The sequence below is a fragment of the Anarhichas minor genome, unplaced genomic scaffold, assembly GCF_050575085.1.
Source record: "Anarhichas minor isolate MPS153535 unplaced genomic scaffold, ASM5057508v1 ptg000120l, whole genome shotgun sequence".
NCBI lineage: Eukaryota > Metazoa > Chordata > Actinopteri > Perciformes > Anarhichadidae > Anarhichas > Anarhichas minor.
The window spans coordinates 13,546-28,420 of NW_027466566.1; the positions used below are offsets into that span (position 1 = coordinate 13,546).

General features: G+C 36.2%; 1 protein-coding gene across 1 annotated transcript; it reads right to left on the bottom strand.

Moving 5' to 3' along the window:
• Window positions 1–1,385: 1,385 nt before the first annotated feature.
• LOC142940914 (nuclear GTPase SLIP-GC-like) lies at window positions 1,386–14,262 on the bottom strand. The gene is made up of 22 exons (XM_076083117.1): window positions 14,191–14,262; window positions 13,112–13,193; window positions 12,775–12,887; window positions 12,545–12,592; window positions 12,369–12,402; window positions 12,101–12,193; window positions 11,803–11,905; window positions 10,983–11,199; window positions 10,659–10,886; window positions 9,956–10,162; window positions 9,650–9,843; window positions 9,310–9,403; window positions 9,135–9,222; window positions 8,872–8,993; window positions 8,395–8,568; window positions 8,146–8,300; window positions 7,821–7,944; window positions 7,433–7,541; window positions 7,178–7,311; window positions 6,868–6,949; window positions 3,282–3,360; window positions 1,386–3,197 (listed from the first exon to the last, which is right to left on the bottom strand). Coding segments are annotated over exons 2-22 (2,466 nt in total). The 5' UTR covers window positions 13,179–13,193; window positions 14,191–14,262; the 3' UTR covers window positions 1,386–3,196.
• Between the last annotated feature and the right edge of the window lie 613 nt (window positions 14,263–14,875).

Below are 14,875 nucleotides of genomic sequence, written 5' to 3' on the forward strand. Positions count from 1 at the left end.
GACTCATTTTGTCAAAACATAATTGTTCAGTAAATAATGAGAAACCAGATAGGCTGGTTTATTACTATCATCTAGTTCTATCACATTTTTGATATGAATTAACACACTTAAAAAACATTATTTCGCAGTAAGAAAGTTTTGTCCTTGATTGTAAATAATCATCTTAATGATTATTATATACAGTATAGCTAAAAAAGTGAATCTGTTTGTGTGCTGATATTCTTCCTATCGTGTGTACACATCATTTATAACTCCCTGGGATCAACAGCAGATTACTCACCAAAGCACAAAAACAAAGTCATGCAAATAGTTTATCCTGAAGAGAAACTAACCTGAAGGCATACAAGGTCAGCTACTTGTTGAAAAGAAGGTTTACTGGTGGCCTGATATAATGATGCTGATGTTATTGTCTCTGTGAGAAGTTTTTATTTTTCTTGGACAGTAATTAGAAAGGAAGTTATAAGAGTTGTGATAAACCTCTGGACCAAAAAGCAGTATTAATGATGCCCGTCCCTACATGTGTCTGCATGTTCCATGTTCTTGCATCAATAAGTGGCAGTTTGAAGCATGAACAAGCATGAATCCTAAATGAATAACAACACACCTTTACTAAACCTGTTTGTACATGAAGAGCAATCATTATCAGGACAAACTGGTTTGGAGATTTACAGCATCTGGATTGTGGAGATAAGTTTTTTCTACATGTTTAAAATTAGGTGCAAAAACAACATGACTTTTCAATGACAATGTTAATGTCATATCAGTTTATAGACATAATCCTCATAGTTGCTGAGTAAATTAGCCACAAACATGCAGAATTACACATCTTTACACGTTGACACGTTCTGTTTCAAGAGCATTAGGCTCCTGTGTGAACACACCTACTAACAGGTCTTAACTACTATGTTATAATTGATCACACATTTATAATATATATATAGTATTTCTGGTGTGTGTTACTAAACATGCTTGGGAACTGCATGCTTGGGAACAGTGGGGCGACTGTGGATAGCAGGGCCGTCTTTCAGAGGGTCGGCGGTTCAATCCCCGGCTCTGCTAGTCGCATGTCGATGTGTCCTCGAGCAAGACACTTAACCCCAAAATTGCTCCCGTAGTTGTGCCTACGGTGTAGAAATGTGATCTGAATCTGAATTTTAAGTCGCTTTGGATAAAAGCGTCTGCTAAATGACTGTAATGTAATGTAGGTTTGTGTCAGGCAATTTAATTTTAGGGTCAAATCTAAGACGAGAAGTTTTAAGTAAGAAGAATTTGACAAGAACAAAGTTGGAAAATCATTTGTTCATCTCACAATAAAAGCTGATGTTAGTGAGAACATAAAGAAGCTTTTAGATAATTTTACAACATAAACAACAAAGAAGCCAAAGTACATGTGGCACTTTAAAAGTGAACTTTATTGGTCAGTATACCATGTCAAATACATTCAATTAATTTAGAATCAGTGTAGATTAAGAAAAAAATATTTTTAAGTAAATAATGAGAAAACATAGAATGGTTTATTACTATCATCTAGTTCTATCCAATTTTTGATATATGAATTAACACACTTAGAAAACATTATTTTGCAGTAATAAAGTTTTGTCCTTGAACATGAAAGAAAAAAGGTCAGATCATTCTTTGAAAATTCAACATACAGTATGTACTGTGATCAAGGTTCAGGATTTATCACACATTTATAATATATATAGTATTTGTGGTGTGTGTTACTAAAAATGCTTGGGAACTGATGTAGATTTGTTTCAGGCAATTCAATTTTAGGTCAGATCTAAGATGAGAAGTTTTAAGTTTTAGATAATTTTACAACATAGGCTAGGCAAGTTTATTTGTATAGCACATTTCATCAACAAGGCAATTCAAAGTTCGTCACATAAAACCATTAAAAACATCAAAACATAAGGCAAAAGAAAAGGAGATTTAAAAACAATTAAGAACATTGATGAATGAAGAAAAAAATGTTAAATCATGAAATACATACATACAAAGTCTATGCACAGATGCAATGAGACTGCCGCGGCGCGAATTTGCAATGGCGCGACGCGATTGATGCGAATTCGCGTCAAACGGCAAATCGCCCCAAGCGTGTGAGTTGAAATTTTTCAACTTCAGCGAAATATTCGCGTTACGCCCCAGCGCGATAGCCTATCAGCGTTGAGATGCTCCTGTCATCACTGACTTCCTGCCGTTGTTGAATCAGGAAATAAATACTGTAGCCGTCTGTGTTCACCCAGAGCTCTACAATACCACATATCAATAGAGACCGGACCAAACTATGTGTATAAATATTTGTGTAAACCATCCGGTACAAACAATGAATAAATGCTGCCGTATTTACGCCTGTGTGACGTTATGTTGAGTGTTGGTGGAGCTGCTACAATGTTAGCTTAGCCTAGCACCATCCGAGCTCCATTGAGAAGACAAGTAGCCTACAAATCGGCATCATTACGTAGTTGTTTCGGAGTCCCTTTTTGTCGGTTTATTGTCGTTAAATCACAGCCAAATCTGTTTATTTTGTGTTCATACAGCTGTAGTAAACAGCGACGTGTGGCTTGCTAGACACAGTGAATACAGCTCGATAAAATCCACGGAGCTCCTCTGGACAATATTATAAACCCAGACAAGACGGCATTTAGTTTCCCGGGATATCTGTGACTTCCACAACACGTACTAAGCAGAAATAGAGGTTATTTTTTCCATGGTTAATGGCGGACAGTTGAACGGCTTTCAGGGCAATAAGCCACGCCCCCTCTTCGGCACGTCCAGCGCGGTTCGCGCGAATGAACACAAATAGTCCCCGGCGAGACCGGTGGCGCGAATGACGCGAATGTGAACACGGCATTAGACCTGTACAGTGTAAACCACAATGTACCTGGTTTGAATCAGACTGGGGACCTTTGCTGCATGAAATCCCGCTCTCACCCCCCACACATTTTCTGTCTGCATCTGATCATTAATCATTCAAAAGCAAAAATGCCCAACAACACATAGAATCTTTATGCATGTCTTTCACAACAAGCTAATTCAAAGTACATATCAAAACAACACTCAAAGAGAACCTGGATAAGATGAGTTGACAAAAATGGTTGAGACCAAATCCAGAGGCCTCACGTCTCTAACCAGCGTGCATGCAGGGCTCTTCAGTTGGTTGTCAGCTGTGCAGCTGCCGGCTGGGCGGACCAGCTCTAGTGTAATAAAAAGCATCGTTAGCATTATTCAGAACAGCTCAATCTGGAGGCATTATGTAGATATTTTAACTACAGTTTTACCAAATTAGTGGTTCTTCGTCTGGGCTTCCCTTTAGTTCTTTGTAGTGTTTCTTCACCATCACAAGCTCCGATGTAACGTCTAAAAAAACATGTTAACATCAAGTTCACTATTAATCACACTATTGGAAATTTGTTGACATATTCATTTCAGTCAATATTTTTAATGATTATCATGTTATTATTTTGCAACGTTGCCTTTACCTGGGATTGAGTCACCATCTGTCTTGAGCGACAGCTCGATTGATTTCTGCACTGTTTTTTCCAGATTGACCAGGATGTATTTCTAAATTAGCATAAAAATCTTTATCACTCACAGCCAAAATGTGTCTTATAACAATAGCTGAATGTTTGTGAAAGGGCCTGCAGTGTGTTAGTAGCAATAGCAGCATTCAACAAGAGGCATATTCCACTTGATTATATATATGATGACCTAGAATTGTAGATAAAGATAAGCAGCACAACATGTTTTACTATATCCTCATCGTACGACTTATTATAAAATGTTACAAACCATCAAGTCCCTCAGCTGTTTCAACATATCAGCTTTAGCTTCCTGAAACATGACGTTTTTTAACCCAAGTACGTGCTTCACAATAGTGTCCCTCATATTACTCAGCATGCCGTCTCCTTTAATTTGTTTTGAAACTGCAATAAAACAGAAAACTTCTTCTTCTTTGTTTCTGTATTAAATGGTGCTGAGTTTACATTACTCTGAGGCATTTCAGTGTGTTTCAACATTGGTGATATTTCTTTTTACACAGTGGCGCACTGTTACATTAATGTAGCTTCACACAACAGGAGATGCACAGCAACACTGAGTGAAACTAAATTACTGAGACGATTGAGTCAAATTCTCTGTAAGTTTTCCCTCATTGTCGACTGCCATGTCAACACTGAGGGTCAGACTAAATATAAGAATATATTGTTGTTAAGGAATTGGTACACCCACTAGTTCACTGTGATACCACACAGACATCATTTCTACGTCAAAAGTATTCAGTGTCTTGATGTTGTTTGATGACATTGCTGTACTCTCTCTTTAAAAAAAAGAAAAGGTACTTTTTAATGTTTTTTATTACCAGAATAAATTCTGAAATTATTTTGAATTTTCTGGTCTCTGATTATAAAATTAAAATAAAATGTTTACAGTGAAACTGGATTGACCCAACGAGCATCGCAGGGGAGAAACTCTCATGATGCAGTGTGGTCGGTAGTTAAAGGTTTTAGTGGTGACCTGATGTAATGGCCTCTATGATCCCTCTTTTCTTTCTATTTTGTTCAATTATTATTGCATTAAGTTATTATTTTTCTTGCACAGTAATAAGAAAGGAACTATAATTGTGCAAAATGATGCCCGTCCCTATTTAAGGCCCATCTGTGTGTCCGCATGTTCCATGTTCTTGCATCATTAAGTGGCACTTGCATGAACAATGCATGAACAAGCATAATACATTCCACTACCATCAATCGTTAATTAATAACAACACACCTTTACTAAACCTGTTTGTACATGAAGAGCAATCATTATCAGGACAGCCTATCCCAGGGGAAGAGCACTCTTACCTTTAGGAGACTAGAGGACCCCACCAGAGATGAGCAACACTGGACTTTGGTTGGAATGCACAAAATACAAACCAGTTTTATTTGTTTTTTACAGAAAGGAAAAAAAGATTAACAAAAATGAATACCAAAAAATCGATGTAAAAGTTAATACAAAATGTCAAATGTTAAGAGTATGAACCCTCCAGAAGTCATCCAAAAAAGGCCAAAAAGCCTCGATCCTTTGCTGTCTCCTATATATACGCTTCTCCTTGGCGCTTCCTGCAACCTCCAGGTCCATATATGGTAGACAACAGATCATTCTCAAATCATTGGACGAAACAGTCCTAATAGTCTTATCACTTCTGACAGACCTACTTTTTAGGGTAAACAACCCCCCCCTTTGTGGAAGGTGTGTAGTGGGAACTTGTGATCCATGCAGCTGACTGCCTGCACATATGTCCTCTTCTTCTGAGACGTTAAGAACTACTTATTGTATATTCTCATGTTCTACGCTTTAAGGATAAAAAGTATATATCGGTGTGTCTGTTACACAGATAAAGCACTTCTTATGCTTCTCTAACTTTACGGCCTGAAGCAGGATGTTCCAGTACACAGGCCCCATTGAACAGGATGTCTCTCTAACTAACTGATTAGTTTCCTGAGTTTACAGCCTTTCTCTCCTGGTGACTGTCAATCATCCTGTCAGAGTGAGTTCACTAAAAGTTCACTTATTTCATTAGTTTTAACAAACAGTCAACACTACAAGCACGTATGATTATATTTTGGTAAATGATAGAAAGTCACACATTAAATCAAAATCATTGAACCATCCCTAAACAATATGGGATTACATGTAACGAGTATATTGATATCTGAAAATACAACTCTTAGCTTGATAATAAACAATAGATCGTAACTCATCATAGACAATGGAAAGACAATAGAGGATAAACAACTTGTATGAAATACAAACAACACATTAAGATAGGACCTCCTGTCTGGCTCGAGGTTACAGGGGTCATGTTTCATACATGCCGGTTTAGGTGTGAATCTACAACACGCCTAGAAGACTAAATTGTGTAAGTGTCAGCCAGATGCTCAAACCACAGGATGCTGCCTTAACGCTTTTTGGGGTCTCGCCTCTCGCTCCTCAGGCAGAGAGGTGTTAATCATTTGGTGTATCAATTATTTTAATTGCAGAATAGAGAGATGGGTTTCTAGGGTGTAGTGTGTCTCGGACATTCTTGGTGGACACTTCAACAATAGAAAGAAGGTCAGATCATTCTTTGAAAATTAAACATACAGTACGTACTGTGATCAAGGTTCAGGATTTATGTTAAACACCCATAAAATCATTGGAATGTCAATTAAAATTGGACTAAAAACGTATAGAAATCAAGAAAAAAATGTTAAATCATTAAAACAAAATGTATCTGGGACATCATAGTGGACCGGTCTCTAAGACCTGTACCCCACACACATTTTCTGTCTGCATCTGATCATTAATCATTTAAAAGCAAAAATGTCCTACAAAAGATAGAAAATATAGAATTTCTATGTCTTTCACAACAAGCTAATTCAAAGTACATATCAAAACAACACTCAAAGAGAACCTGGATAAGATGAGTTGACAAAAATGGTTGAGACCAAATCCAGAGGCCTCACGTCTCTAACCAGCGTGCATGCAGGGCTCTTCAGTTGGTTGTCATCTGTGCAGCTGCCGGCTGGGCGGAACAGCTCTAGTGTAATAAAAAGCATTGTTAGCATTATCCAGAACAGCTCAATCTGGAGGCATTATGTAGATATTTTAACTACAGTTTTACCAAATTAGTGGTTCTTGATCTGGGCTTCCCTTCAGTTCTTTGTAGTGGTTATTCACCATCACAAGTTCCAATTCAACGTCTTAAAACAACAACAACATAATGTTAACATCAAGTTCACTATTAATCACAATATTGGAAATTTGTTGACCTATTCATTTCAATCAAATATTTTGAGTAATTTTAGTGATCATCATGTTATTATTTTGTAACGTTGTCTTTACCTGGGATTGAGACACCATCTGTCTTGAGCGACAGCTCGATTGATTCCTGCATTGATTCTTCCAGATTGACCAGGATGTATTTCTAAATTAGCATAAAAATCTTTATCACTCACAGACAAAATGTGTCTTATAACAATAGCTGAATGTGTGTGAAAGGGCCTGCAGTGTGTTAGTAGTAAAAGCTGCATTCAACAAGAGGCATATTCCACTTGATTATATATATGATGACCTAGAATTGTAGATAAAGATAAGCAGCACAACATGTTTTACTATATCCTCATCGTACGACTTATTATAAAATGTTACAAACCATCAAGTCATCCAGCTGTTTCAACATAACAGCTTTAGCTTCCTGAAACATGACGTTTTTTAACCTATGTACGTGCTTCACCATAGTTTCTCTCATATTATTCATGCTGCCGTCTCCTTTAATCTTTTTTGCATCTACAATAAAACAGAAAACTTTAGTCAATTAAATGTTATTATAATTACATTCTGCACAATTATGATGAATAATGTGCATCTTTACAGTGTCAGGTTTTATATGTGATGATCTTTATCGTACCGTCATAGCATTTCTGCATGTTTGTCTCAATTGTTGTCGTCAGACTGCTGTAGATTGTTTTCTTACGGTCACAGATGATTTTGTTGAGTTTTGTCTTAATCTGTTCTTCCTAAGAGAGAGAATATGAATCATAGATCCACATATTTTAGATAAAATCAAGGTAATATACAAATAAGGCTCATCATTTTTCAAAGGGCGTCTCCAGTTGTAACTGACATTGACTGTATTGATAGACTTCTTCATATTCAGTGTATATATGTTAACAGCTAAAAACATCTATATTTCATTTATTCTCTAATGTCTAATGACATTCTTCATGTCTGCTGAAGCCTTTCTGACCTGGACTAATAGCTTAATAAAGATTAACGGTACTATTCTCCTCTTTTACCTCTGTAATGAGAAATATCAATTGCAGTTCGACATCTTTGTACTCTGTCTTCTCTTTCATCATCTTCGTGTCAAGTGAAAATGAATTGAGGACTCCGCTGAAAGGTCCACATTTTCCTTCATTTCTGAAACATGTTAACAAGTTGAAATGTTTCATAAATGCATCATTGACAAGTTTGTATTTCAATAATGTAATTTGTATGTATGCATTATATCTCATAACTTGTATAACTGTATAATGTACAATTTGTTATTTCTAGACATTCTCCATAGTTTGTACAATTAGCCTGCTCAGGGTTTTATGTCTTTATTAAGTCATTTCTTACGGGAAGGTCTTCTTGAATTCCTCATCAATGCTCTCAGTCAGGCATGAAGATAACTTCATATTGAGGTTTATTTGTTTCCCCTTTGTTGTCTTGTGTATGCCATCATGTTGTACTATACACTTCAGTGTCTTGTGGAAACCCCTACCTGACTTATTCTGAAACAAAACAGAAAAAACAGAAACATTTTTAAGACATTCATATAAAGTGCAAAATCCGTTGTAATGATGTTGTAATAATTCAAATACGTACAGGATGTATCACAGACTTCAAGGCTTTTTCACATGAACTTTTAGATTTTTCAACCCCCTCACTGAGGCACTTTTCAAAAGCCTGATAAGTCTCTTCCATTGGTTTCCTGACTTTATCAAGTTCATCCCTCATCTTTTGTTGAAGGACTGTGTACACAGCTGTCTTTGTGTCAGCCTGAAATCAACAACAACACATTCAGTATTCAAAGCAATGAAACCATTCTGTTACTTGACTGAGTTTTCTTGAGTTATTCACATTTATACAAACTGTTGTTGATTTTGAGTGAGACCACCCTTTAATTACTGTCGTTATGCAGGCTCTCTGAAGCAACACGAAATCAGGAAACTTTATTGATAAAATATATGTATGGATGACATTACATGTAAGTAGTCTGTCTTTGACTTTATGTTTTCACATTATTTTCTGTCAATATTAATGATTAAAGACAAAGAAAGAGATTTTATTTCTTGATCTTACCCCTCCTCTACGGCTGGCCCCTTGAATCAGAGAGAGAATCCCACGAGCTCCAGACACACAGTTTAACGTCTCTGAGTGACAGTCATTGAGATCCTGCAGAAATTCCTGAAGTTTGGGTATTTCTGTAAAAAAAATGTAGTTTGCATCTTACATAGTTACAAAACAGACGAACATTTTATTGCCATAATCCAAATAGTCATTCTTGTTTGTTTTGTTAAAGTAAAGTAAATCTAAATGTGCTCATATATGAAGACTTCACCTACCAGTGTCGTCTTTATCTCGACGTTTCTGTTTTAGAAACTCTTTGGAGCTCACTGTGAACACTTTTAGACTTCCATCACTGAAATGTTTCTGAAAAGAAAACGTTTTGGTTTTAAGGAATGCTTAGAGTCGTAGACAATCTTTATGTTATACTTTCTGTCAGTCTATAAAACTCACCTTAACCTCCTTTAGTTTGCTGAATTCTCCTCTCACTTCTTTCTTGGCTCGATCGTTTTTTTTCAATATCAAAGCACGAACACCAGCTGCTGAACTAAATGAAAATATTTGCATTATTTTGCACCTCAAACAGTTTTTGGAGAACTGAAACCTCAAATTCCAACTTTTTTTGCATCGAGAATAAAAGTCTAAATGATCTCTTTTAAACCTGCAGCTGTAACTATCGAATCCACCATTTATACTGAAACGTGCATCACTTTAATTTACAGGTCCGTGATCTAATAGGAAGTTTTCTTTTAACATATATGTATATGTACTGTTGGCATCTTAAATCACTTACTGCTCTTTTGAATCGTCTGAATCTTCTGAATCTTCCATGAGGTCAGACTTGGTGCAGATAAAGTGAATGTGCTGACACTGGCCACCATTTCCCATGAAGCTAGAGGCACTTTCCAGGATCTCCCAGGCTTCTCGCTCTGATGCAACTCGATTCATTTCAGTCACGATCCACACAGTGGAACAACTTCCAACGACCTGAAGGGACATGACAGCAAGTTAATTATGATGGTCATCAGTACTTTGTAATATCATGATGTCACAGTTTAACACAGTAATACACTAAACAGCACTGCATGTGATGAATTACCGTTTTCCACATCTTGTCCCTGCTCTTGTTACGATCCCCATTTCCAGGAAGATCCACAAGTGTGACGTGCTTCAGAAGATCATTATTTGGCACCTTGATAGTCACACACTTCACTAGTGGCCAATACCACCTCTTTACGTCTTTACCTTCTCCATCTTTTGGGTCGCTTCTTGTGTATCTGACTAATTTTGCAGATAGCTCTTTAGCCTGCAATAAATAATAAAATGAGATTAATGCAACGTAAGAATATTTCATTCATATGCACAGACCCCAACTTCAAACTGCTTTACAAATTGTACAAAAGAATTAAAACAAGAAAATATATAAAATAAGAGCAATTAAATTACCCCATCATTGAAACAACAAAAGCAGTGTTGAGATTTAATAATACAAGATGTCATTTAATGCTAATGTAAAATGTTTGGGCACAAAGATGGAGGAAAAATCCTGATTGGATGTTGTTAAAACAGTTATATAAATATATTTATCTACCGGTAGACAAACTTCTTCATGATTTTTCTATAAAGGGGACATTTTCTATGGGTTTGTAGTTTTCGAGGACAGGTGCATCAAGGCTCTGTTTTTAAATTTCACATACTGATTTTACTTTTACATTTGTACATAAACCTCAATAACATTTCCCTCTGTCAGACAGACAAGAAGGCTTCTTATGAAGTGATACAAGACTTTTACTCTTACTCACTGTTTTTACTGTCAAAATCTTCCTCTTGGAAAGGAGAAATTCTGGGATCTCTTTGAAATATCTGTCATTCATGAGGTCATCAACAGATTTGATTTTCCAGTCTTCTCCATACAGCGCTGACAGCTTGTCATCTATGTCCCGACAATCATCGTCACTTTCCTGATCACTTTCCTGATCCGCATTATCCCCAAGGAAATTTTTAGAGAACCACAACTCATCTTTCCACTCCTAAATAGAATTTAAAAAATACCTTTAACTTCGTTAAATCATATGGCATACATTTGGCATAGTTTCACGTAAACAAACATATTCAGCTCATTTTACCTCTTTTGTAATGAACTCAATGTTTGCCTCATACTTTGAGTTCTGCATGTTAGCCTCCACTTCAATCATGACTGAGGTACATGCTCTGACGTCTCCAGAGGGCAGGAGATCCTTCTCTCCAATGACGGCATTTATCAAAGAGCTCTTTCCAGCCCCGGTTCTGCCAAAGACACCAACCACCTCCCTCTTGTCTGTCTCCAAATCACTGATTTTTTTCCTGTTGTATAAGAGTTTATGTGCGGGTTAATTAATTTGTTTCAAAACATAAAAACACTGATAGAATGTGTCAAAGTCAGAAAGAGATCCGTCTATGAACAGCCCTCTTCAGCATATTGTACTATCTTCAGTAGAAGTCATTTACTGTACATTTTGGGTAAATTAAGACTTTTTTTTCAAACAGAACTAGAATTAACGCCTCACGACTGAATCCCTCAGACAAACAGTCAAGTTGCAGTTTGCATCCATGTCTTTCCAAATTGTCATCACTTCATCATTTTATCCTATTAGACATTTGTGTGGAATTGTCATAATTAACTGAATTCTTCAGTTATGATCAAAAATGTGTTTTGTGAGGTCACAGTGACCTTGATCTGTGACCACCAAATTGTAATCAGTTCATCCTTGAGTCCAAAACAAATTCCTTCGAGACGTTGGTGAGAAATGGACATACGTACGTACGTACGTACGGACGGACAAACCCATGATGTCTGGCTCAACACTATCAGTCTTAAATCTCTTAGTGAAACTGGCCTCTGGTCAGCAGTGGAACCAGGCCCGTATAACATATTAATATGGAAACTTTAATAAACTTTATACTTACTTCAGGAAGTTGTTGAGCTTGTTGTCTTGGGGAGGTATTTTCTGACTGACACATCTCATGATGTCTTTCACCTTAGACACTACAGACGTGAGAGGGACTTTCTCTGCCAGGTCCATGTAGGATAAGATTGATAAGATGACAAGATTGCATATGGCAGCAAATGAGAGTATTTTTTGTGGCCAAGCTATAGAAACACACATTTGCTATGTAAGTAAGCTAAGTAAAAATGTTATTACATAAAAAAGTTAACCCTATAGTAAGTTGTAGGTTGCCATTGTTTGTAAAGTATTATAAATACCTGAGTCTGATCCTGGTTTGATGACAAGTCGTTGTTTTCTAGTTGGTGATTGACGTTGGCTGGACTCATCCTGAAGATCTGACTCTCTCTTTACTTTTTGGATATTTTTATTTGGTAAAATAAAAGCAAAAAGAAAAGTTTGTTGCATCTACCTCTCACAATATTTAAACATGTTCTCGATATAGTTTCTTAGTCAAAGTAAGATATTACCACCTTACAAAACTTCAATGAACACTACATGTAACCAATAAGATAAAGTGTGTCTCACCTTTATCACTTGTGTCACTGGTGGACGGACAAACCTGAGGGTGAACATGAACATTTGTGTCTTAAATCAATACTAAGTGGCCAAGTAAAAGTTTGAGCAGACATTGAAAATATGATCTATATAATTATAATAAATGCCTTATGATGCCTGAGTGCTTGAAACTTTATTCAACTTACTTCAGCTGATGATTCAACTGTTTCTGGATTTGCTGTGTTTTGTTCATCCTAGTGACGAAAGACAATAGTTGCAAATCCACAATAGTAAATAAATGTTAAAATTCTAGCACATGCTATTATTGTTAATGAGTTATTATTATCAATTATGTGTCAAGAAAACAGAAGTCTGTGCTCCTATAAATTATAAATACAGTATTTGTGTAAATTGTGTTCACAGTACAGAACGTTACCTTTAACAACTTGAGTCTGTTCTTGAAAATTGACCTTGGTCCCATTTTTGGGATCAAGTTGTCGATTTCGTGATCATTCAGAAGGTAAAGACTTTCTGTGTTAATTTCATGTTCTGCAATTAACAAGAAGAATTGCCAGCATTAGTCAGAACTGATCTCTCCCATTTTATTAAAACGATGTCTGTCAAGAATATGTCAGCATTGTACTGAAGAACAACATTGCAGCATTTTTCATAGTTCTTTTAGTTCTGTAGATGCTTATACGTTTCAGTATTGTTAGGTCATATAAACACTTTATAAAATCTGTGCCCATAAAAGAGTCATGGTAATACTTTACCTTCAAATATTGGTATCAACTGGCTGAGATCCCATTCCGTTAATTTATTACAAACAAAATCATCCATGACCACGAACGGCAACTGGAAGGTAAACAAATAATCATGTTTTAAATCAACCACTGCAACATTGGAGAGTTACATTTCACTGAAGGAAAAGAAGTTATGAAACTTCTATTATCAGACTCAAGGAAAAAGCAAAGACTGAAAAAACGAGTCACGTCACAATGAACGGTACAGCTCATATAGACATACATCAGTTCATACAACAACTGAAATGATTAATCAATTCATCAACTAGTCAATTGCCAGAAAAATAATTTGCAACTATTTTGATAAAGTCAATTTTCATGTTAAAACATTTTATGGCTCCAGGTTCTCTTTATCTTATTTTATATTTAATATGTTTAGCTTTGGCAACAGTCCTAATTTAAAAAATATTAAATAAAAATAATGCTTGTTGGACCATTGTGAAGGTGTCACTTTTGGCATCTGGGTAATTGTGACAGCATTTCTCACTATTTTCTCAATTTGTTTACAAACCAAACAAACAAACGATTAAAAGAGAAAATGTTCAGCAGATTAATCCATGATGAAAATGATAATAAATTGCCGTCCTACACCAATTAATTAACTACAACAATAAAATCCTGCTTCCTGCAGGAGTTATGAGAATCTAATGATATAATTGAATAACAGGCATACGGGCTATTGTTCTGCATTGAAATACATTCAGTACCTGTTCCTGAATAAACCACTGCAGCACCAGGCCTGTTTAAATACTCGAATGCAGGGTGCGTCGCTATCAGCATACGTTACGTTTACGCAATCTCCCATGTAGCGTTAGATATCTGGCAATATGTTGTTTGTCCCCAAGAGTACCAACTTTTCATCAAGTCGGGATAAGGGCACTTCATTATTTAAATTCTAGCGTGTAACTTTACAGCCTTTTGTTTGTTATTCACGGAGGAGATCTTCCGGCTTTCAAACGGTCAATAAGAGATTAAAAGAGAACATTTCAATAAGAATCACCCGCGGTGTTTGATTTCCTTAACATCATAATATTAATTCCAGCAGTTACTTGTAGCGTGTAGGCAATAGATGTAGATCGATGCCGGTCCTCCAAGGTGGAGCAGTCCTTTGTTCTCAATAGTTGTCCGACACCACACAGGAAAAAGAAACCTAAAGTGTTTTTGATTCCTGGTTGTGAAACTCCTCCCATGATGAATCTCCCTACTTATGTATTTCTTTTATTCGTTCTTATGAAAATTGTCGACACAAGACCGTGTTCTGCTACACAAATTTGTTTGTACTTTTCTCAAATAATGTGGGTAAAATGATGTATAATTTAGCTTTTTGAGCCTCAAACTGTAAATGACATGTTTGAACATACTGAACTAAATACTGACAACTGAAACATTAAAGGGAGGAACGGTTGTGTAAAGGGGACACAACCGTTGGAACAGGCTGGAACAGGTTGTAACAGGCTGGAAACCACTGTTTTAATCTTGAACATTACATTTTATGAGTTTATCAAATATTTTAATGTAAAATCTTACTCTGAAAAGCAACTAACTGCAGTTGTCAGTTAAGTGTGCTGGTGTATGAAGTATGTTTTATATGCGAACTACCTGAAAAGTACTATGACAAAGTCATAAACAGGTTAGACATGGTTCATAAATGGTAAATAGACTTGTATTTGTACAGGTGTCATTTGATCCATTATCATTCACACCCATTCATCACATTGATTTATTTAGGGTTAT

Coding starts and splice junctions, on each gene's coding strand:
- LOC142940914 (XM_076083117.1), bottom strand. CDS start 13,178: ATGGATGATTTTGTTTGTAATAAATTAACGGAATGGGATCTCAGCCAG. Junction 8,994..9,134: donor TCGAGATAAAGACGACACTG/GTAGGTGAAGTC, acceptor TTTTTTTTACAG/AAATACCCAAACTTCAGGAA. Junction 6,950..7,177: donor AACAGCTGGATGACTTGATG/GTTTGTAACATT, acceptor ATGCTAATTTAG/AAATACATCCTGGTCAATCT.